The 25,569-nt window shown below is 39.4% G+C and overlaps 1 protein-coding gene across 7 annotated transcripts in view; it reads right to left on the bottom strand.

The window, feature by feature from the left end:
- The window catches only part of RFX3 (regulatory factor X3), a 315,870-nt gene that overhangs the window by 64,281 nt on the left and 226,020 nt on the right, over positions 1-25,569 (bottom strand). For all 7 annotated transcript variants that reach the window (XM_049895335.1, XM_049895334.1, XM_049895339.1 and 4 more), the window contains 4 exons: positions 19,474-19,655; positions 15,464-15,583; positions 3,185-3,306; positions 1,288-1,400 (listed from right to left, as the gene is read on the bottom strand). In XM_049895335.1, the coding sequence (XP_049751292.1) occupies positions 1,288-1,400; positions 3,185-3,306; positions 15,464-15,583; positions 19,474-19,655 (537 nt within the window). The remainder of the gene's footprint in view (positions 1-1,287; positions 1,401-3,184; positions 3,307-15,463; positions 15,584-19,473; positions 19,656-25,569) is intronic.

Genomic DNA, 25,569 nt, shown 5'->3' with positions numbered 1-25,569 from the left:
TACGGAATACACGGGAGGGGAGTAAATGGATGGATAGAAGACACCCCAAGAAACCTTGTTGCTGTGTGTCATCCAGCTGATTCCAACTCATGGCAACCTGTAGGGCAGAGTAGAACTGCCCCACAGAGGTGATTCCAACTCCAGGTGACCGGAAGGGACAGAGTAGAGCTGCCCCAGAAGGCTTCCCGTGCTGTCATCTTTATGAAAGCAACTCGCCAGGACATCTCTCCTGTGGAGCCACTGAATGGGTTTGAACTGTAGACCTTTTGGTTAGCAGCTGGGCACTTAAACACTGTGCCGCTACCAGGGCTCCAAAGAAACCTAGTTAGCCACAAACACAAACCAGAATAAACAAAACTACAGCCTCAATGACCCCTGGGAGGAACAACTAAAGTGCTTTACTTCTAGAAATTTTTTAATAGAAACATGCTTACGGTGTAACAGGCAAAAGGTAAAAAGAGAATACCGAAAACTTGCTTCTCTCTCCCCTGACTCCCAGTCACCCTGTTTCCTACATAAAGGCGACCACTGTCAACATGTTCTTGCTCTTCCTCCTGGAAGTATGCATGTTCTTTTTCACTCAAACGACAGAATGCTATCGATATGCACTGTTTTGCATCTTGCTCTTTTCTCTTAACGTTAAATCCTGGAAATTGTTCCGGATTAGTACATTTAGAGTTGACTGTTCTTGTTAAGGAGCCCTGGTGGCACAGTGGTTTAGAGCTTGGCTGCTAACCAAAAGGTCGGCAGTGCGAATCTACCAGCCGCTTCTTAGAAACCTTATGGGGCAGTTCTACTCTGTCCTATAGGGTCCCTACAAGTCAGAATTGACTCGACAGTAACGGGTTTCATTTCTTTTTGTTGTTGTTCTTGTTAATGGCTGTATAGTATTTGGCTATACAAAACGTACCAGAATTTATTTACCCAGTTCCCTGTTAGATGTTGAAGTTATAACCAACTTCTCATTAAAAACAATAATGTAACAAATTCCCCACGCACTTGTCTCTTCACCCATTGTAAGTATATCTGTAGGATAAATATCTACACGTGGAATTGCTGAATCAAAGGCTTCACACCAGGATAAGCTGAGATGGAGAGTAAAACTGTCTGTTTCCTGCATCTCTCACCGCTCCACAATGAGACAAGAAGAAAAAAGAAAAATCAATTTATTAGCGCCCAGTGAAATGCGAACTGACTGCATCTGTCCTCTAAGGATAAGCTTTGTTATCCTGTTTTACCGTCTGGCAAAACTTGGTGTGTGTGCATACAGCGTTTGAAAAGACTTACCTCACAGTGCTCTCGATAAAGGCTCTGAAGTGACTTGATGTCCTCAAAGGTGGTACCATCTGGCAGAGAAGAGATCTCAACTTCTCCGAACTCCGGGAGCGCTCGAGATGCATCTGTTACCATGACAACACAACAGAAAAATGCGATTGTGGATGGTGCCAATTACAGACTAATGAGGGAAAATTTAAGAAGACTAAAAAGGAAAAAGAAAATTAAAGGTCAGTGGTCCAGAGAGCAAAGGCTTTTCATATTAGTACTTTTACAAGCGAAACTCAGCAGCAGCAGCAGCAACACAAATATTAACTCTAACTACAGTGACAACTTATGGCCATTCTTCAAGTAGAGAGAATGTTCCTAAAAATTTTGTGGAAACTACACTGTCACTACAATTATACTGGGAATAGCATACCCCGGTGTCTCTCAAAACAGAGCTCCCAGTAAAAGAAAAAGCTCTTGAACTTGCTGGTATCAAGTTTTAGTTATTTGTAGTATTATGTTACTTACAAATATACCATGAATACATATAGCTTTATACTCATTGTGCTCATACCTCTATTATAATCATACACCAAAAGAGCTACAAATAATACAAAGAAAACTACAAAAATAACTTAAACTTAACAACACTCACTTGATGTGACGGATCCTGCCACTGTCTTGTAACTAGATTAGCTCTTGTGATACGAACACGGGACTGGCTGCTGCGACACAGAACCTTTTGGGTTTGAAAAGCCTATACCAACAGGCACTGCCTGGTGGCTGATTCTTCCAGTACTCTTCCTATTTACACGACATAGGGTGCCGGGACATCACTTAGCCCTCCTTTGGGATGAAGGCCAAATTTACATAGTAGGTCTCTCTCTGTTATTTGCTCGCTCGCTCTGGACATTGATGCGGTACACCTTGGTGCCTACTTGCTCATAAATTCAAACACGAACGTGGACACTAAAGTGGCAGAGCGGTATTCATTTCTAGTCTTCTGGGTGATACAGAAGATGCTTTTGTCTTTTTAAAATGATAGTTGAAATAAAAACTCACAATAAAAAAATAAAATTCTGGCTGAGAGCTCAAAGGTCCCCGAAAACATGCCTGAGGGCTTGAGTCGGGGGACCACTGCCATAGCGTTTTCAACGGCAGTAGCTATCGCCAGCGAAGAGTCCACTGTAGTCGTCTTTGTCAGAAAGTACACACAGATGCAAACACACACACGCAGACACGTACACACACGCACTCTCTGATGGCTTCAGCTTATCTTCGTCTGTCGCATGGAAATTATGCATGCTCATCTCTAGAAGAGCTGTCGGTTCGAGTGCCATTTACGCACCTCTGGCTACGGCAGGAACACGTACAGTGGGCAAGTGCCACTTCCTAACTCTTTCAATAGCAAGAAACACGTATACCATCTACAAAATGACAAAAATCAGAAGCACCGTGATCAAGCTAAAAGACTAAGTCATTTTTTAAAAGTTATTATCACTTGTTTCCTAATCTGAGGCTGTACACACATGCAACATCAGACACAGAAAATAAGAATTCTTTCTGGCCCCTGAAGTTACCACTGAAAGTCAACATGATAGAGTTTTGGTCACAGAAGCCCAATTAATGCATACTCTAGAAAATAATTTTATCGCAGTGAGCACTATGCCTTTAATGCACATGCATTTGAAAGCCCTAAATAGCGCAAGATGAAAGTAATAAAAAAGCTCTAACGAACACGAGAAAGTAGACGTGAACTAGGACTATCATATGATGTGCGCAGTTTCAGCGCACACACACACACAATCTTTCCATGTAATTAACATCTATAACAGACATTGCACTTGGAGAACGAGACTGTTTTTGTTCTTCTGTTTCCGAAATCCTAATAGCAACTAATACGCGTTACACCTTAACATACCTAAAAACTGTTGATGATGTTGACTTTGGGCAATTACAGTTTGCTCAACAGATGTGCCTGTCTGCTGGCCACTTCCTGTGAAACCATCTGCAACCCCATCCACTTTCTGCATAGGCTTGTACCTAAAATATTAGACGGAAAAAAACAAGTAAACCAAAGCATTCCTTGCTTTTTTTGTACTACTCAAAACTCCCAAGGCATTCAACTTTGTTCTATCTTCTTTAACATCTCAAGATAGCTGCAGGATTTTTTTTTTTTTTTCTTTGACAGTCTCATAAAGTTACGACGGAGATATTTTTTGAAAATCCAGGAATATGCGAGATGTGGAAGTTCCACTTCCTAACTCTTTCAATAACAAGAAACACATATACCATCTACAGAGTTACAAAAATCAGAAGCACTGTGATCAAGCTAAAAGAGTAAATCACTTTTTAAAAGTTTATAATCACTTGTTTCCTAATCTGAGGCTGTACACACATGCAACATCAGACAGAAAATAAGAATTCTTTCTGGCACCTGAAGCTACTACTGAGAGTCAACATTATAGAGTTTTGATCGCAGAAGCCCATTTAATGCACACTCTGGAAAATAATTTCCAAAAGAGTTATTTTCTTGGACAGCAGTGGCAAGGATGCCCATGATGATAGCTTTAATACAGTTTAAATGTAATTTTAAATGGTCATTGTATCAAGGCAGAAACATTTTAAATTAGGTGGAACTTCAATCTGAACTAACATCTAGAGCTAGGGCCTGAGAAATGCTGCTGAATGGCTTCCTGTTAATTAATATCTCCAAAATCTGATTCAGCCTCCAAAGTCTGCCACTCTACTTCCCTTATTATCTAAGACCTCTTGGGTGTCTCAACTTAACCACCTTCCTGAACTCTTACCATCTGCAAATACAAAGACCATAAGCACAGGCTTGTAGCAAAATCTACCCAAGAATCCATCTACAAACCTAATTTATTATCAAGATTAAAAAAAAAAAAAAAAAGAATCAAAGTCATCTACAGTTATGCATTTATTTTTAGGTACTAGTCATTTTTTTTTTTAGTCATACAAACATATGCACGTTCCATACTGCTAAGATAGAGAAACGAGCTTCAGCAGCATGACCAAGGGGGAAAGGCTGCATGGGAGAGGAATCCCACAGATGAACAAAAGCCTGGGCAAGTATCCTAGAACATGCCAATACAAAATAAGGAGAGAGTAACAACTACGATCTCTTCTTTTTCTAAGGCTGCATTTATTAATTTTTTTTTTCATTTTAGAAACTTGGAAATAGCAGAAGAGTATAAGACAGGAAATGAAAACCTACTATCAGTTTATTATCCAGAGATACCATGACTGACATTATGGTGTTTGTCCTTCCATTCTTCTTTTTCCTATTTCTAATGATATTTATAATTAAAACCACCTAATATGCTCACCATCTACCACTTGGCTCTTAGACTAATACCATAAGTCAACTGTATTATTCACATTATGTTATTATGAGTAACCAAGCTCTAACACATGGCTAGAACATATGCAAAGATACCTGTGTCCTGGCAATGGGTATCAACTGGATGGACCTGGTGACATCACACTAATTTATGCTCAGGTGGCCTCAGGAAATGACTCAATCTTGAAAAGTAGTAATTTTAACTTAGATAAATGAACTCAAGAAGACCGCAAAGTCACAGCTAACGACATTCACACTGATTTCTCACCTAACGATATCTCTCAAATAACTATGAAAAGATAGAAGGTGAGCAGGGTGAAAGGAAGAGGCAACACACTTCACACTGCTGGTTATCACGTGAGTGATGATGACCCCTCATCACCAGTATGCTGGCTGCTATTTTCTAAAGTTATAAAATAACTCAAAGCTACTCTTTTGGTTAATGGAGAGGCGATCTGGAAAGTACTTTTTAATTAGGGCCCTATCAAAAGATGCCAGAGAAGTTTGTATTGTGATGTGGTAGAAGTGCCATTTATGGGCAGGGGGGGGGTTCTGATTTTTTTTCTCCTTAAAGAACCATCTTACAGAGGCAAAGAAACTTTGTGCGGCAAGTACTCTGTGGATTTGTGAGGGAGAGCAGTTGCTAGCTATTCTCTTCTAGCAGGTTTGAGCAATTTCATTCTTACTTCATTCAAGGAAATTTCTTGCCCACATCCATTCATTCCAGGTTTCATTTGATTTTGGCTTCCATTTTTCAGTGATAAAATTTTATATCACTTAGAAAATAGGCATGTTTCTTGGTTTAAGTTAATGAAGTCTGGGAGTCGTGGAATTTAAACAAAAGTGATTAAAGAAATGGGAGGTTTTACCTTGGAGAAGAGAAAACGGAAGTGCATCTATAGACTCGAATTACATCAAGCTTTAATATGGGATAATAAACGATGAGACTGTCCAGCTGGGCTTTATCAAGTTTCCTTGGTCCTGTCAGCATCTAGACACTATGGGTGCTTAACAGACATACAATCAATGGGAAGTGGGATGTGACCAAAAAAGAAAATGACATAAATTCCTCTTAGGCTGTAACTTTTTAGAGGACAGATGCTGTTCACTTAGGCACAGTGCTTTGCAAGCCTCCTATAGCCTGCAAGCAAAATTATCTAGTTCCTTAGGATGATGGAGCCACTGATAGTATTATAGACAGTGGACGTTCTTAAGTGAGAGAGAGATTCCTATTAAGTAATTAAAATCAGAATGCATTACAATCAATGTACGATTGTACCTAATGACTAGGAAGACAGTGCTGGCAATCTATTTCATCAGGCAATGAGAACTCTGTGGGTCACAATGGTCTGATCTGCAACCAGTCATGGGGATGGAGCAGGACCGGGCAGCGTTTCTGTCTGTTGTGCACGGGTCCCCGTGAGTCAGGGGCTAACTTGACAGCAGTTAACAACAACAACAACATGCCTCATAAGAATGACATTGAATGGGGAGCACAGATTTCTTCAGCTCAAACTTACAGAAGTACATCCATAACCTAACAGAAGAGGTCTTTTTAAATAGAATGTCATCAATTTTTAAAATTTTCTTTTCAATAAACTTCATTTGGAATGTACAATAAATATCTTTAAATGGATGAATGAATGGAACAAATGCTCGAGGTAACTTATTTTATTTTCTCATGCCATTAACTTATCTGAATATACATTAAATCAATTAAACAAATCTTTATTTTTTTTTTTTACTGAACATTTACTGTAGGTCCACGGTTTTGAAAAGGTTTCGTATAAGCAGAATTTTTCCGAGATCATTTTTGTATTCTGTTGACTTACACGATAATCCAACGTTACCTTCAACTCTCATTGAATTTTAACTGGCCTAGCTTTTAGTACTGAAACATATCTTTTACATTTCCTGCCTCTCTACCCTCGTCGTAAAATATTCGCCATAAACGTTACACCGGAAACAACATGGATGTTTTCTATTAAAACCAAACCAAACCACAACTCTTTGTTGAATCCATTTAAAACCTGAACTCATTAGGAACTAAGAGTGTTCTTCTCCCCTTTATCCTCATTTCATTTACAAATCCAGTATTTTCTTAGAGTAGCTTCTTAGTGCTCTGGAGTTGTGTGTACGCCAAGAAAGACCTGTGCTGCATCGAAGCGCTTGGTTTCAAAATTAGTAAGAGACAAATAAATGATAATTTTAACAGCTTGCAACTCCATGGGCAATCAGAGCGCAAGTTGTTAATGATTAAGAAATCAAAGAAACTCTAATGCTTTAACAGCTGAGTGTATGCAAGAAACCTGTCACAGACACAGAAAACACGGGAAAGTATTAGGAATCTTCCCCCATGGGGTTAGTGATAGCTGCTATTTAGGACTTGGACAGTTGTAACCCTTCTGTAAGAGTAATATCTAATTCTGTCAATAACCCCACATGCATAGATACTAAAGCAGCTCACTGCCAGGCAACGATGGTATATATTTGCCATCACATTCAACTAACGGCACTACGGGGAAGGATTTTCAATGGACTAAATGAAACACTTGGGAAAGTGCCTTCAAAGCAGCTGAAAAATGCACATGCAAAATATGAAGTGTAAATAGAGTCATTAGTATAACTCTAGAAAGTACACCAAATAGAAAGACCAAATCAAAGTGTTGAGCTCACAGTCGGGAAAAGAGGCTAATATTTTCTATTTGAATCTTGAAATCTTACATCTTGCTTTTTCTCTGAATACTAAATCCTGGAGACTGTTCCATATTAACACATTTAAAGTTGCCTATCTTTTATTCTCCTTAATGGCTGAAGTCTTCTCTGGAAAAACTGCCCCACAAAGTCTTTAGACTTGATGTTTGAGATGAACCAAGTGATGCAAACATGAATGGATCAAAAGAAAATAGTGACTGCAAAGAGATGCTTTTTCAGAATAAGAACCAACTGCTGTGACACTGAGTATGTCTATAATAAATCTAAATGATTTAAAACCTCTACCCTGTCAGCTCATGATAGTTATTTTATCGCTTCAATTTTTGGTGGTGGCTTTCTGAGTACTGGTCTAATAACTATTTCACTCTTGATTAACTCTGTATCTCTAATGGGGCAAGGAGAGGGAGGAAAAAAGTTAAGTTCAAATGGGGGTGGATGTGTTAACTGGCAGCAGTTCTAGTAGAAAATTTGAGAGGGGCAGGGAAAGAGGGAGCTTGAAGCTGTTGGTGACAAGAGCAGTGGATCACTCATTCATTCAAGAAGTATTTACAGGGCACTGACAATATGCTTGATGCTCTCCAAGGTGCTGAGGATAGCATGTTGAACAAGGAAGACATGATTTCTTGATGTATGAGGTTTATAATCTGAATACCTTCATGGAATCCTCTTGGCAGGGGTAATTTCTGGTTAACTGTATGGAACTTATATGTTCCTATTACAATATGCATGACAATTTCACGACCCTTACTGTTAAAGAGATTCTGGAGAGAGAAGTCCCCTTTTTATTCGAAGAGTGACAAGCTGGCTCCATCCTAATGCTGAGAAAAAAAAAAAAAAAAAGGAGGGGGGCATCTGAAAAAAATAAATTAGTGAGCCTCTTGGGTCCATCAAAATTTGATATGCTTCAACTTCCCTATCAGTAAATTACAATTGCCAAATGAGATCCTGCCTATAATGTTCTTACCGAAGAACATTTTAAACATTCAATAAATGCTCACGAAGGGGATGAGTAAGTGGTGACTGTCGCTATTATTGTAGTGAACATGGACTTGTAAAGATTGATAATTACTGAATTATGATTACTTGTGACTCTCTTCAATGGAAAACAGGATCATTGCATGAGGGACTGCGGCGGTGGTGTAATGAACATTAAATGCCCTGCTGCCATCATTCCGTATTTGTCTCTGAAAGCCAAATGCACAGGTACCTAATCATCTTCCCACTAAACACTCTTGCCACACTCAGCTGCCTCAGAGCAACTGACCTGCCCTAGAAGCTCTGCTCTGTGACGACCCCAGGGAACTCCTGGTCTAGGAAAGGAATGGTAAGCTTTAACATCAGTCGAGGCTGAAAAAACCCTGGTGGCACAGTGGTTTAGTGCTAAGGCTACTGGTAACCAAAAGGTCAGCAGTTCAAGTCCACCAGGCTCTCCTTGGTAACTCTATGGAGCAGTTCTACTCTGTCCTATAGGGTCGCTATGAGTCGGAATCTACTCGAAGGCAATAGGTTTGGTTCTTTTTGGTTTTGGAGGTCGAGAAAAAGGGAAGCCAAATCTGCCCATTTACCTGGCTTCATTTTCCTCCAGAACACCCTTGTTGTTGTTAGGTGCCACTGAGTCAGTTCCGACTCATAGTGACTCTATGTACGACAGAACAAAACACTGCCCAGTCCTGCACTGACCTCACAATAATTGCTATGCGTTGTTGCAGCCACTGTGTCAATCCATCTCGTTGAGGTTCTCTCTCTTTTTCACTGACCCTCTACTTTACCAAGCATGACGTTTTTCTCCAGGGACTGGTCCCTCATGATAACATATCCAAAGTGCATGAGATAAAGTCTTGCCATCTTGCTTCTAAGGTGCATTCTGGCTCTAATTCTTTCAAGACAGACTTTTTTACTCTTCTGGCAGTCCATGGTATATTCAGTATTCTTGGCCAACACCATAACTCAAAGGCATCAATTCTTCGGTATTCCTCATTCATTGTCCAGCTTTCGCACACATATGAGGTAACTGGGTCTTGAGTCAGGTGCACCTTAGTCCTCAAAGTGACATCTTTGCCTTTAACACTTTAAAGAGGTCCTTTGCAGCAGATTTGCTCAATGAAATATGTCATTTGATTTCTTGACTGCTGTTTCTGTGGGCACTGTGTATGGATTCCAGTAAAATAAAATCCTTGACAATTTCAGTATTTTCTCTGTTCAGCATGATGTTGCTTATTGGTCCAGTTGTGAGGATTTCTGTTTTATGTTAAAGTGTAATCCATACTGAAAGCTGCAGTCTTTGATCTTCATCAGGAAGTGCTTCAAGTCCTCTTCACTTTCAGCAAACAAGGTTGTATCATCTGTATATTGCAGGTTGTTAATGAGTCTTTCTCCAATCCTGATGCCCATTCTTCTTCATATAGTCCAGCTTCTCGGATTATTTGCTCAGTATACAGACTGAATAAGTATGGTGAAAAGATTTAACCCTGATGCATACCTTTCCTGATTTTAAACCATGCAGTATCCCCTTGTTCTAACACCCTTACTCCTAAATATTTTTCTCTGATGCACATAGTTATGGTAATAATTCTAATAATAATTTGTTATTACTAATTTCCACCTTGCAGATGAAGAAATTAAGGCTTAGTGAAATTAAGTCATACATGCTGCAGAAGTACCAAAGCAGGCTGTACTCAAATTCTTAGTTACTAACTCTAAGTACGAAGTTCTTTCCACTACTCTATGAGGCCTGCATCAAGAAAGCGTTTCTAGTGACAAAGGTTCTTAGATTTCCTCCCTCACACCAATCTGAGCCAACATAAAAGTAGCCTTTCTATTCCATTTTTCCTGTTGACTACTTCCCTGCCCTCAATGCTACAAAACTTCTTCTTTCACAGAATCTAATTCTCGTGGAGAAACCAGGCAAAGAGGAAGGAAGTGGCACAGTCCCTCGTCTTTTGGGGACATACTCATTAAAATGTGATTTTTGCCTTTATTTCATATGTACATATTTTATTACATGTGTATGTTTCTTTGGCTTATCTTACCTCTTTGAAGGTGGAATTATTTAGAATAAAACAGGAGGTCTGGGTTCTTGTCCTGGTTGCTATATGACTGTAGATAAGTTATCTACCCTTTATGGACCTCAGTTTCCTCATCAAGAGAATGGGCTGGACTTCCTCTACCTCTAGCATTCTATGACCCTCTGACATCTTTTTTCAATGTAATGTATACAGTCTTTATGCAATTGGCATTTAATATGTACTTGTTGAGGAGTTTAATATTTTGAGAATGGCTATTGGATCAAACACAGCCAAGCAACACTGTCAAAAGCACCAGGCTCTATCCTCCACTTTTGCTACTAGGATTTTGGAAAAATACCTAAAATATACGTGCCAATACTCTCTATGTACTTCTTTTAAATATTAAAAATAAACCACAGGAAACATTTTTGTGGTTTGCAGAGTTGAAAATTACTGATTTTCTTTTGGCTCCACATGAACCTAGTTTACCCATTGTCTAAATTAGGGTAAGCAAATTAGACCGTGAGTTCATATCCTTAAAAATTGAAGACTACCTCTTTTAAGTGCAAAACTTACTTTCATACGAAGCGTTTTCAACAGAAGATATATACATATATATACATATACATATATATATATAAATCTGTTACCCATTGTGATGGTTAAGATTGTGTGTCACCTTGGCTGGGCCATGACTCTCAGTGTTTTGGCAGTTGTATAATGTTGCGATCAATTCCCTGTTGAAATCTGATACGTGATCCCCCCCATGACGGAATCTGCTGAGTGGTACCGGCAGGGGTGGACCTGTGGCGGCTTACCATCCCCTCAGCCTTCATCTCTCTGCCTTCCGCCACTACTTCCTTCCTGCTCACCTTGCGAAGGTCGTTGGCTTGTTCTGGATTCAGCAGCTGTCTCTTGTCTGACCTCTGGTTCTTGGGACTTGAGCTAGCAGCTTACCTGTCCATCTTGGGATTCACCAAACTTCACAGCCTGTGAGCAAGAGTCCTGCTCCCCGACCTACCTATCTTGGGTTCTCCAGCCCCTGCAGCTAAGTGACTTAGGAGAAACCTCGCGGTCTTGCCTGCCAAACTTGGGATTCCTCAACCTTCACAGCCTGTGAGTGGGGTCCCTGCTCTCCAACCTACTCATCTTGGGTTCTCCAGCTTCTGCGGCTCTGTGAATTGGGAAGGGACTCTATCCTGATCCAAGGACTTGGGACGTTCCCACCCCTACAATTGCGTGAGCTGTTTCCTTAATATAAATCTGTCTATATATATTTATACACATTACTGGTTTTGCCTCTCTAGAGAACCCAGCTTAAGACACCCATTCTCCTACTTTCTTTATCAGGGTATTTTACCCCTTCGTGATTACCCATAATGCCATCAATATGAAAAGTGGTTACTACGTGGGTTAGACTGGATACAGTCGCTGGAGTGGCACCGCAGTGCCTCAGTCTACTTGTCCATCCACTGTGTGTCCACCTGCTGAACCAAATAACCTAAGAATAAACAGAAGACCCTGCTGCTGATGTTCCCACTTGCTAGCAGCCACATCCTCCAATCATCTGGAAACCAAGTGGGCTTTAATCTGCTTCTCTATTTTAGTTAAATGGCTTGAGGATGACTTCATCTTTTCAATTAGCTAAACCGCGGGCTCTGTGACATCTGATTTTCAATCAGACACCCTTTCCGTTTATTTCCAGACCCACGGCTGTGTTGCACATGGTGTTGTTGCTGGGAATCGGACTTGTGGAGAAGTGGAAATTTCCACCACCAGCTTATAAAATCTTTAAATGAGATAGTGGATGTAAAAGAGCTTTGAACACGGTAAAGCCACTCAGAACAATAATCACTATTACCCCTAGAGCTACTACGATTCCAGACTTCTCAGAGAGTTCTACGAAGTGAAGGCTGAAAGCTCCTTTTACTTGGTCAAATAATTCACTGCGTAACTTCAGCTCTCTCGCTATCAGCGTATGTAAACCAATACTGCGGAAGCTATGTGCACACAGACGCAGGTAACAAGCTGGGGGACACTTAGGCAATCTGGATATCCTGAAATATTCAGTTCTAGTACCTATTATAAAATATGTTAAATCTTCCATATGTCATTTGTATTTTAACGAGACGGCAGCAGAACCTTCTAGTGTGAATTTTAATATAGTGAATAGCATCATCTGAGCTTTGGAATGATCGTGTTTTATTTTATTTTAAAGCCATAAAGCAAATGATACGATGAGTTATTTTCTTCCCTGTTTTCAAGAAATACTCTTCACTTGAGCCTTACATGCACAGCCCTGAAGAGAAACTCTTCTTCTACCAGCCAAGTGTTTCTGCATAATGGGTAACTGGCTCACTTAAGGCCTATCAGTCCTGCCAATCGATAGGTTCCTGCAGAGACAACAGAATCCCCCTGCTGTCTGTCCTTCTGCAAATCCCAACAATGTGCTGTTGACAACACTAGCCCTCTGCAATCAGGCAGCAAGACATCGTTCCAACTGCAACTGCCCATAATCCAAACCCTGGAACGTTTAAAAAAACAAGGTATGAAGGAAGTTTCTGTACTACTTTGTCTCTCTAACATTCTTACTTCAAAGAAAGCCAACTCTGTAAGAGACTGAAGTCTGCAGAATTACCATTCCTGAGAATTTTTATATCATTTCTTAACTACATCCACATTATACGGATTGCTAAGAGCAATTACTAGCACACCCAAACTGCAGGGGGTTTTATGGCTTGTTAATAACCTTTACGGCCCTGGATTCTCTTTCCTAAGGAGACTGTAGAGTGTCCTAGGTCTTGGTCACTTAACCCAAGCCTGCGGTACTCAAGAACATCCCTGTAAGGCTTCCATGTCCGTGAAAGCTTGTGACGATTCCTTGCAGCTGAATCACAGAACGAAGTAGGCTTCAGCTGTCTTAGATACAATTAGCTGGGTTTTGTTCATAAGGAAGTTTGAGTACATGTTACTTCTGCATCAAACGCCTTTTTCTTTTTCTAGCTCTTGATTATGCTACTTCAGAATCAAATTCCATTTTCTTTTTCTAGCTCTTGTTCTCACCATCATCTCAACTGTGTGATGCTCCTAAGCATGAGGGCAGGGACCACACCAGAAAGTAAAAGCAATAAATGCCACCCTAACGTGGGAGAAGTAATCACACCACAAGACGACGACCCTTCATTACTACGACACACAAACTGGGCAGCATTTTGTTCTGTTGTACATAGGGTTGCTATGAATCAGAACCGACTCGATGACACCTAACACCACCCCCACCACAAGCTCTATCTCCAACCTTATAAGGTTCTATTCTAGGGTTTATTTCTCCCTTTATTTTTAGAGTCCTTCTTGTTTCAGTGGCTATAAATCAAAAAATATGGATCAGCCATTTAAAAAATAAGACTGAGAATCTGTGAATTAAAAATCTAAAACCGTTGAGATAGCTGTATGTAACAGCCAATCCTGAACTAACTTTTCAATCTGAAACACTCTCACTGGAGATGAGGGCTCTCAGAAAGGGGCCTCATGTCCACCTCTTCCCTTTACAGACGTCTTATCCAAAATAAAAAAGTTATCTGTTTAGAAAAAAATCTGGAAATGCCATTGTTTTTAAAAGTCTTACACAGCTTCAAACGCACTAAAAACAAACGTATTAGCTTCACATATGACCGAGTCCTTTCATTTATGATCCAAGTTACCTTTGGAATCTCATTTCCCACTCAACTCCTTGGCCCTTTCCTCAAGCTTGCTCCTAAAACAGAAGCTTCACCAAATCCTGGACCATTTACCAAAGACACTATGGCTTTTCCCTCCAGGTGCCTGTGTTTCCAGCATCCCCTCTGCCTGATGATCCCCTTTTCTGACTCCTCTGAGCCCTTACCCTAATAGTTCCTACTCTCTGAAGCCCCCAATCCTCCTCCTCCAAACAGACTGTGCTGAGAAGTCCTCTGTATTCAAATAGTTTCTTGATCAAAGCTTTACATTAGCATTTCTCAGATTGTATAACCTTTTTTTTTTTTAATTCCCCATTTACTTCGCCTTCTAATTTCTTAACTCCTCAAAGCTAGGGAGCGGTCCTATCTGCATGCAGGGCCTAGCACACAGTAGAGACTCAATCATAGCTTGCTGAGTAAGTGATGGGGGATACAGTGTTCTCTCCGCAGCACTGACTTAGTGGTGAGGCTTCTGGGTAAAGCCACGGTACAGATGTAGAGGTGATCTGGCCAAGGCAACTCATCACCCCTGGCCGCTGCGTTAGGGCAGACTGATGCAGATCAGATGACTACCTATGTGGAGGTCTCCTGTCCCCTACCTATTACTGCATGCTCAGTGGAAAAGAAAATTCTAACTACAGTCATGGCTGAGCTGAATCAGCAAAGAGGGAGGAATTTTTCATTCTATTTACTCTAAATTATGACATAAGTCACATGGGAGGAGGCGGCCCTGGGCTAGGTGAAGCCTGATAGGCCTGTGGAAATCATCCAAACTCTTAAGAGACTCATCTGAAAAACAGGGCTGTTAATGCTTTGATCGATCGTCATGGGGCTACAGGGCCAGGCTAGGCTGCTATTTTTCAGTTCTAAGACCTGTGATTCTATTCACTCATCCATCCATCCATCCACTCATTCATGAAGGCTTGAGATCTCTTACAGCTCTAATATCCACAATTCTGTCTACAGAAGTTGGATTCAAAGAAAACCTACAAAGTCCCAAGCATTCTGCAGGGATTCATTCTGCATCAAAAAGAATGATGTGGGGGATGTGAAGAATAGCAACCCAGAATCTCACGAATACTGAAGTGAGTTTCTCCAGGTGGTGCTTGCTTGGGTCCATGCCTTATAATGCGTTGTGCTTCATTTCCCTGTCTGAGCACTGTGGGATGGCACGCTTCACATCGAAGGGACAACAGGCTGACTGATAAGTGATTTTAAAGAACTTGGGAGCTAGACAGAATCACTGACATTCTAATTCATATCTGAGAACTGTCTGGAGTGAAAGCACGTCAACAACAGTGACATCCTTGTGCGCTTAGGTATTTGTTCAGACAAAAGGTGCCCCAAACATCTGAAGAAATGCATAGTTCTGCCATGTCGGCGGTAACTCCAGAGTCTACCTTTGTTTCTGCTGCATTGGCTGCTGTCTCATGGCCATGTACTGCATGTCTTCTTGCAGACGATTAAGAGGGGACTCTGGCTTGACGCGAATCCCATAGTAATGGTACTTGGAGTTTCCTCTTCATATAAGAACAACAAACATTGGAAACACAAAAAGTCAGTCAGACCAATATTAATCACATGGGATGTCCAGTTAAATTCAAGTTTGGGGGAAAAATGAGATAAAAGTAGCATATAACGTTATATGTTTATGATTCACCTGTTCTTGATACCTGCGCACATTGATGGTGGCTACATTCGAAAAACCAAAACGGGATTCTGATCAATCAGCTCAGGGCCCTAAAAAGAATTGTTCCTTAACCTTAGACGCTTTTACTTAAATATTAGTCAAACAGTCTGCTCAGCCTGCTCAATTACATTTTATTTTCAAATTTATGTTTTAAATTTATATTAGTCTGGAAGAGGCAAGGCGGGGAGAAATGTTTCTGGTCAATGAAAAGTCATGAACAGGATAAAGGTGGCAGCCTACACAGGAATTTCCTGTGAGGTGACACACAAACCAAACTTAAAGGGGAAAAAAATCTTAATTCTATTGTCTTGGCTAAGTTCCACATGTTTCTGGTTCTCTGTACTTCAGGGATGACAATGTAAGATGATGTTATTGTTGCAAGATGATGTGGTGAAGTCCATTATTTAATATTTTGAGACCTGAAAGGACTTAGAAGTATTAAAAAGTAGGCATTTAATCTATTATTTCTGAAACACAGTTTAATAGTTTCTGTTTTCATGGATTCATGTTAGTTTTGCAGGCTGAATAACGTCACAACAGACATGGGAAAGTTTTTCTGTGAAAATGGCGAATTTCCACCCTGGAATAAAAATTTCACAATTTCCCCATGTTCATGAGAAAAGCTCTGTTTGCCATTAGAAATGGCAATGTTTTGCTCTGAATGGAATTTGCAAATCCTTGCAAAAATAACATTTTTGAATATGTAAATTTTGCTAAGAAAAAACAGTGGTTTCTCATTGGTCTATATATATTAAGACATCAGTACTCCTTCCCTTTTTTTAACAAAAAGAAATGCCAGGGGAACATGGATTAACTATTTCATAAAAAAATAGAGCAGAATTTTACTTTTAAGATTAAATAGCATACATTAAGATGAACTGCATATGCTTGAAAAGATGGTAAAATCATATTATATAAATAATAGTGTTAGTTAAAAAAAAAAAAAAAAAGCAAGGCGTCTGAATGCCTGTATATCGTCAGCAAAATAAACCAGAAGTAGACTGAGGCCTATAAAGAAAGACTCCACCTGCAGAGATTAGATCCTGTCTCCAGAACCCACTGCAGAATACGGCAACACATAAAACACCACAAACCCAGTTAGTAGTGTTTTCCTCTACAAACTGGAGAGTGGTAGGGAGTAGATGGAGCCCTGGTGGCACAGTGGTTAAGAGCTCAGCTGCTAACCAAAAGGTGAGCAGTTTGAATCCACCAGCCACTCCTTGGGAACTCTTTGGGGCAGTTCTACTCTGTCCTGTGGGGTCATTGAGTCTCAATAGACTCAACAGCAATGGGTTTGGTTTTCTGGGTTAGGGAGTAGGTGTAGGGGTGGGAAGGAGGAGCCTATAATCATGGGACATAAATGGGCGACTATCTGTAAAGTGATGTTTCTCTTGTGGGACTGCAAAAGAGATGGGGTGCCTGGTTTCTTTGCTGTTTCCTCCAAATCAGCATTGTGGGTGGGTTGGTGGGGGGGTGGTTCTTTGTAGTCTGCTGGAAAGTTCCCCTAAGTATGGTTTTCATCATACTTTGAGTAGTAAAAACACTCGTATCTATTTGCAAAGAAAGGAAAACTGAGAGTAGCATGTCCCATGATCTTCCATTCTCAAACTTAATTTGAAGATGGGACCTGCCTTCATTTAAAAGCATGGTGATTTTATTTTATTTATTTTTTACTGCAGTTTAAAAACTTGAGAAAAGGTCTAGCTCTTGTTCAATGGATTCCCCAAACAATTTTAATGATGGATAAATAATAGTTCAAGAATGAAGACAAAGTATCTGATTGAGTTTGCCTCATGATTTATGCGGGTGTTCCTTCTGTCCCCTGGGTCAGGAGCAGTAAGTGAACGCTCACCCGCAGTAGGAAGCCTGTGCGGTGGCCTCCCCCTACCAGCGGCAGCTTCCCTACGTTAGGGGTCTGCGATCTTCGTAACACAGCGTCTGTTTAAACTCTCCCCAGAGGGTTGCTTTTCTCCTGGTTCTCGTAGGCTTCGCTTTCCGTCCCTAACTGCAAACACTACATACAATTTTAAAGGGAACAGGAGACATAATTGTTGCATAGTGAGGGGGGGGAAGACAAAAAGAGTGTCAGAGAGTAAAAGCTGCAATATTGCAATAGGTACTTAGGGAGTATGGATTCTCATTCACAAACCCAAACAACCCCAATTTTGTCCCTTTCCAATTTAAACATGTGTTTCAAGGTTTGAATGGAGCCTCAAAATAGGACCCATTGAAATCCCTTTTAGTAACAAAAGGAACTCAACAACACAGCTATTGGAATGCTAAATAAAGCCCAGAGTTTCAGAATACTGGCACGTATGTATAACTACCATGCCATCAGCTAGGACACAGGAGGTTAGGTCTCCATATAAGGATTTTCACATTTCTGGAGGAAAAAAAAAAAAAAACCTAGAGCAACAAAAACCTTTTTTCAAGGGACTGAAACTAGTTCCTTGGGTGTGAATGGCCTTAACCATATTCTCCAGGACTGAAACTAGTTCCTTCAGTGTGAATGGCCTTAACCGTATTCTCCAGTTTAAGACATGCTATCTTTTGAAGCACAGACAGAAGGAAATACGTTTATGGGCGAATGGAACCTCCAGCAACGTGAAAGGCGTGCAATCACTTCAAATGTAACAGACAGGAGGAATAACTCACACTTCGAACACGTACAAAGCTGGGAAATCTCACAACACTGACACTACTTCTCTCTTCCGTATAAATTTTTAATGAAGTCAATTACTAAGGCTCTGTTTATTTTATTAAGAAAACTAAAAACTATTTAGTCGAATACTACGAAGCTGTGATTTGTAACTCATGAGAGGTATATCACCTCATGCCACACAGTATAACATCTCTGTTTTTATACTTTTTTTTTCCCTCTAAGATTTAGGAAATCAAAGCCATTTATATCCTCTGCTCAGGTACTTAAAATATTTTTATGATGCTGATTTTTAAAATTATGGAATGGGAAAAATGAAGCTCCGCTGTCTCCTTTTTATCACATTTTGATTAGTAAAAACATAACAATTTCCAAAGAAGGAAAACTGAGAAAAGCGCTGAGTCTTCGTCACTTTATTAGCTTCCATGCGATGGAGCTGCACCATAGTATTTTCACTTGCACACACGTACTCTTTCACAGCGAAGAGCAAAAACAACCCGGCTGATAACAGGGCAAATAGGCTCATGTCATTCCTGAGGGCTTCAAAGTCTCGTATTTTGCAAGTTTACCGAATGGTTTTTAATTGATCTCCCCAGGAATGAAATGAAAAACCCAGCTTTAATTTCTTACTCTATTCAAGTAGAACTGTTATTTATAAAGGCATTTAAATGAGACTTTGCGAGAATCAAGAGATACATGGTTTTCCATTCACTGTATCACTGGCTATTTTCAAAAAGAAGAACGTGATATGTATTAGTTTTGGAAGCGTCCCCTGCAAATCTTGAGTTAATGGAATGGTCTGCTAATCTCCATGGGGTCTGAGATGTGGCTTTTCTCAACGCTTTGCTCCACTAATGTTCCAGAAAATACAACACTCTGGTTTCACAGTAGTTACTGAGGAATGACCTTTCCTTATCCCGCGGGATTTTATAAGCTACGCTCATGTTATTTATTTTCTTTATATAGTGTCTGTAATCAAGTACATTTGCCCAAACAATATACAAAACTGCTGTAGTTCGAAAAAGAGAGATCAGGACGTGATCTTATTTTTCAGTACTAACCTAGTTCCCAATCGCCTGGTTCGCAGCCCCATAAAAATTGACCGTATTAGTTTTCCAAAAGAGGCAGCGTTGACTGGGTCCAACTTGTGCTCCTGACAGTGGCGTAGGTAGTGGTTGTACAGAGTGCTTCTGGGAAGGCTCACTCCTTCTGCCGTTTCATAATTGTCCAGCAGCCACTGGAGCTGGTGGAAAGAAGGCAGAATAAACACAGAGAAACCAGACAATTCACTAAGATCTCTACAAGACACTGTACACGCTATGTAAAAAAAATACTTAGAGGTTCTTCGTCCAGCCTGATGATAGCACAAATTGTTCTAATTCAAAGCCCAATATGCTCTGGCTTTGAAAACTTCCACAAACACTGGAAATTGCTGTATATCACTTATGACCTCAGACAACGTCCATTTCTTCAAACATTCAAGTACGTGTAGAAACATACTAATTTTTGCTGTATTGATTCCTGTTTTGGAGACAAACACCTCTTTGAAGAATTCATATAATCCCATTAACTGGTCATAAATTTATAATCGCTACAGATCAAAACACGTCACCAAGCCTGGCGGCATGGCATGTCGTATGTCTGTAGCGTTGGTTCCTTACAACACAGGAGCAGCCGGCTGCCTCGTGTAAGTTTTTATGTTCAGGTTCTCTTCACTTTTACAGAATTCTAATTTACTTTTCTGAAACTGCCACAAGGTACCACAATAATGGTATGGTTTACTAGGATGTATTCTTCAAGCATAAAAGGAAAACTCAGTCATTTCTTCCCCAGAAGGAAAGAAATTCACTTGGTTTGGGTAAGGACTTCAATGTAATGGAAAAGAATCACTTACTACAGCTGTTTGAATTTTTCTACCTCAAAGATGCATTTTTTGATGACCCCGGAAGGCACATTACGATGGTAGTTGCAAAGCAGTATTCACTCAGTCTGTGGCACCCCTTTTCAAGTTTTATGTGGTCATGTGCGTATTTTTTAAAAATAAGCTTTAGAGTACATACATCATATCCAAGTACTAAAAAAATCTAATGTGGGTAAACATTATTGAGTTTCAACAGCAAAATTATTCCATTTGTTCATTTATTCATTTATAAAAGGAGAGGAAAGGACAAACGATTTCTTAAGATCACATGGTAACCCAGTGCTTGAGTTTTCAACTCCTGTTTCCCGATTATTCCCATACCGGTCATCGCAGGCGTAAGGAAAATAAAAGCTTTGGTTTATAGGTTGCCAAATATTTCACATTACTTGCCTCAACAAAATTTCTGTGCCATATTTAAGAGACTGTGATAGAGAGTTGTTGATATTTAAATGCAATTCAAGGTAAATGCAAATAACGGAAAGTGAAACATTCATTTACTGAGCACCACCTAGGCAATGTGCTGGGCACTTAGTGATGGAAAGATGAATATGACCTGACCCCCATCCTCTAGGAATTTATGGTCACACCCTAAAAATGATGATTTGGAAACTCAAATAAATTAAAGCCTTTCTCCTTCTTGCCTATATATTTTAAGATTTGCGATCAAACTTGGAAACTGAGCCTTCAGACTTTTAAAATAAGAAAATCATTATCAGTATTTTCAGAATTATTGTCTTTAACGATGACAACTGAGGTTTCCAATACTACTTTAAGTTCAAGTATTCTTACATATTGCTTATGCAACTAGTGTAGGTCATTAACTCACACAGATTGTTGGCTTAGGAGATGTGGCCACTAAGCCAACACAGGGGACTTTTCAAATAAAATTAATGCTCCCATTAGGAAGACCTGAAGTTCTTTATGGACCACATATGCCTGTGGACATACTTATTGAAATGTTTATATTGCCTCTGTAACACATACAACCCTCTCACAGAATATACATTATTCATTTCTAGAATGACTGGAGCTGTTACAGGTCAAAAATAACTATTTGGTTAGGAATCATTTGTAACCATCTTGTCATAAACAAGTCTCGACAGGATCTCTGAGTATCACAAACAACAGAGAGAACAGGTTCACTTATACATATTCATTTGGTGTAAAAGTGGAGTGGTAAGCTGATCTAGAAATCCAAGTTTTTGAGGCTCAGACGACTATTTTGCCTACAAGAGTGGGTCAGGATGTTTCTTTAGTGTTTAAAATTTTAAAAGTTTGTTGACTATAAACACAACTGACGGAGACTACATTTAATATTCAGTAATCCAAACCTCCAGCCAAGGTGTTTTCAATCGCCTCATATGCATGTGAAAGCTGGACATTGAATAAGGAAGACCAAAGAAGAATTTACGCCTTTGAATTATGGTGCTGGTGAATAGTGAATATACCATGGACTGCAAGAAGAACGAACAGGTCTGTCTTGGAAGAAGTACAGCCAGAGTGCTCCTTGGAAGCAAGATGCTGAGACTTTGTCTCACATACTCTGGACATGTTATCACGAGGGACCAGTCCCTGGAGAAGGACACCATGCTTGGTAAGGTCAGGGAAAAAGAGGAAGACTCTCAGTGAGATGGATTGATACAGTGACTTCAACAATGGGCTCAAACACAGCAACAATTGTGAGGATGGTACAGGACCGGGCAGTTTTAGTTCTGTTGAATACAGGGTCCCTATCAGTTGGAACCAACTCCGTGGCACCAAACAACAATACAAACCTCATTTATATTTCTTGATTTATTACAGAAAGAAATACAGGCCCTTGATACCAAAGGAATATAAGGAAACGTTAAGGGAAAAAAAAATCCCTGGAAAGGTAAAGATACAAAAACCATAAATAGTTTTTGGGGAAAATAATATTTTGCAACTGAACTAGTGAAGTGCCCACATCTACAAGCATGGGACACGCAAGTACAAAAAGTTAAAAGCAGTAGAGACAAGTTTGTGTATGCATGTATTCATTTCCATAAAATACTGCCAAGTGTCCAAAGCATAAAAGATGATTTCTTAACAGGGGTGAGAAAAAAAAAAAAAAAAAAAAAACAGCAATATTTCTCCCTCTGCTAATGAGGATGACATATTGCTATATAGGAAACCTTAATATTTTTTTTTTTAAGAGGGCATTTATTTTTTCAGAAATAGAAAATAATCAATTTTATAATATGAACCTTATAGCCAAAGATATATGAGTAATTAAAATGACCTGATAGAAAATACTTTTAATAAAACATAAAGCAAATGAAAATAATTTGTTTAACCAGAGATATAAACAAAAACTTTCTGTGGCCTGCCTTAATGGTGTAACTAGTCTTCCTGCAATACTTACTTAAAAGTAAAGACGAATACCTGAAAATGAGAGCTGAATACTTCCTCATGACTTATAAAATCAAAGTAATAAAAATGTTATAAGAGAATATGAACGAGAAAATCCAATAGTAAAATAATCAAAGGATGCTAACATACACTGCCTTTTATGAAAGGGAAAACAAATGTAAATATTAAAGTTCAATAAAAAATACTTTCAGTCCAAAGTTACGTTTACACACACAAAACAGCTAATCAGACAATTCTTAATGGAGAAATATTTTCACAGGAATAGTAGGATAATTATAGCAAAAGTTGGCTTACACTCTTTAGTAGCCTGATGCCTAAAGTGAGTAACTTAGAGAAACTGAGGCTTTTACTGAATCGGCTACGCAGTTCTCTGAAGTGGCTAAGCCAGTCAGAACGACTGCACTGACTGCTGGGCAAACTGTTCTCACTGTGGTTTGACATTCTTAATGACTCTTCATTTCTAAACTAGTTTGTTTTTTTAGCTGAGTTTATTTGAAATATATACATATAATCAGTACTAGCTAGTTGGAAAAATTCTACAGGATTGGTATTTTGGTGGCTCTGACTTTGATAGTAGCAAAGTCCGTTTTATCTCCGAACCCGTTTGCAGCACCAGGAACTTTCATTCTTTCCCAGAAGGCTGGCGATCACCTGAAGGGGCAAAAGGGAGTGAAATGCAGGTAAAAGCCCTGAGGGGAGGTGGCACTAGGCCAGCCCATCCCTCCCCTTTGGGAAACCTGCCAACCTACTCAACCAGCAAGGGCAGATCTCCCAGCAACTTCCTGTGGAAAGTCAGTGGGAAGTGATTTAGGGTCTGCCAGGTCACACTTGGAGGTTTAGCTGGAGATTGTAATCTGTATTTTATATGCTAGTGTTTAACTCTTAGGTTCTGACACAATGATGACACTGTAAATCAGACATTTGAGTCTGAAATGCAGTGTAAGAGAGCGTTAACTTTACTGTAAAAGAAACTTGGAGGTTAGGTGTAACCCAAAGACATACACTCCAAGAAAAGGCAAGAATGCGTATTGCAAGATATATTCCCTTGAGCTTTGCCTTTAATAAAATTCATTTGGACGCGAGAACTCAACACCCTTAACGTTTAGTATTGTAGAATTAAACTATTATTTCTTTTATTCTCTTGTAAAATGTCTTGTAAAATGTTTGTTTACATTTATGATTAAAAGGCCCATAAAATACCATAGGAACTTTTAACCTTTATCTTTAAAACTGATTGTTCTACTAATGAATTAACATAAGCTCGTTTAAGAGTGGAAACTAACGTGATTACATCTTTCAACCTTTACATTTAATCTAGATTAATCAGGGGAGATTAAAGATGAGGAGCAGCTCCTCTTTTCCCAAAGGGAAATACTGATTGACAAATAAAAAAAAATATATATATATATATATTGCATTTCCCAAGTATACGTCTAAATATAACATTTGGCATTTTCCCCCATCTGGGATTATTATCCATTAGGATTCATTTTAAGTTCAGCTCACTGACGATATACATTTTGACAGACCTTATTTCTGTCATACGTTACATTTACAATACAGCAAAGCCAAGGAAGACTGACTACAAAGCAAAGGTGTTGCTTTGAGCTGAATATATTCAGCAGTAAAAACTGTGGCAAAAGTCACAAAACAATTATTTGATGGATTGTAAAAGGCATATAAAACAAAGCCTAAAGCTTTTTAATATACTTTAAAAGGATTTTTTTTTTTTTTAAATACACATGCTTAAAAACATTATGTGAACACTGGGAACAATTAATTTAACAGCATTTTGGAATTTGAATTTATAATAGAAAAGATCCCAAGTTGAATACAATACAACCACAAAATGCCAACTGACATTGCTTATAGCTGAGAAAGAGCATGAAGTAAACTTAAGTCTGTGTTAGAGTGAATTAAGATATTCTATTTTTTTTTTTTAGTTTAATTTTGGCAGCTATTAACCATTTATCCATAGCAGCTCTGTAGATTGAAAAAAATTACAACTAAAATGATTTCAATAAAAAATATTATAGTAATAGGCAGAATTACACAAAAGCACAAATCTAAAATACAAGAATATGAATGATGCCACCTTTGCCTGGAACTCTTTAAAGGGTTAGATTGGAGGATAAAATAAGGTCTATTCTTAAAATTGGAGGCTGCAAATAAGGTGCATGGGGAAATGATATCATAAGCATGTATTTGTTCACGAAAATTACATGCAAGGTGGAGGCCACCATGCTCACACAGTTACCTATGACACAGTGCCTGGATAAGCCCCCATAGAAACACACACGTTTGATTGGCAAAGGCATCCTGAAGGTGAGGTGAGGGTCGTTCCCTTTTATCCCTTATTTCTTGCAGTCACTCATTTAGCAAATATTTATTGAGTACCCACTCGGCCCCAGGCTCTGTTCCGGGGATGCAGCGATGAAAAAAGCATATAAAAATCTTCACTCTCAGAATTTTCATTTGTCCCCAATTATTTACTGGCTGTCTCTGAGGTGCCAGTACTGAAACAATTGCCATTATGTTAATGTCGTGAATAGGACACAGGTTGCCCTCGGTGTAACTGTGCTCAGTCACAGGTGTGGCTGTCCGGGCTATGCAACAGACAATTTATACTGGCACTTCACTCCAGATAACAGCAAGATAATGATAAAAACACATGAGCAGTACCAAAGGCTCTTAAGGATGTGCTGAAAAAAGGGATACAGAATTGAAGGCTGCGCTCCACCACTGAATGTGTGAAAAAAGACAGGTGAAAAGGAAAGCAGGCAGGTAGCACTCTCTTGCAGGGAGGTTATTTAGTTGATTCGACCTCACCAAGAGTTTTCCGAAT

The sequence above is a fragment of the Elephas maximus genome, chromosome 9 (genome assembly GCF_024166365.1).
Source record: "Elephas maximus indicus isolate mEleMax1 chromosome 9, mEleMax1 primary haplotype, whole genome shotgun sequence".
In the NCBI taxonomy this organism is placed as follows: domain Eukaryota; kingdom Metazoa; phylum Chordata; class Mammalia; order Proboscidea; family Elephantidae; genus Elephas; species Elephas maximus.
Note: the sequence above shows the minus strand (reverse complement) of the source record. Positions and strands in the feature narration are given on the sequence as shown.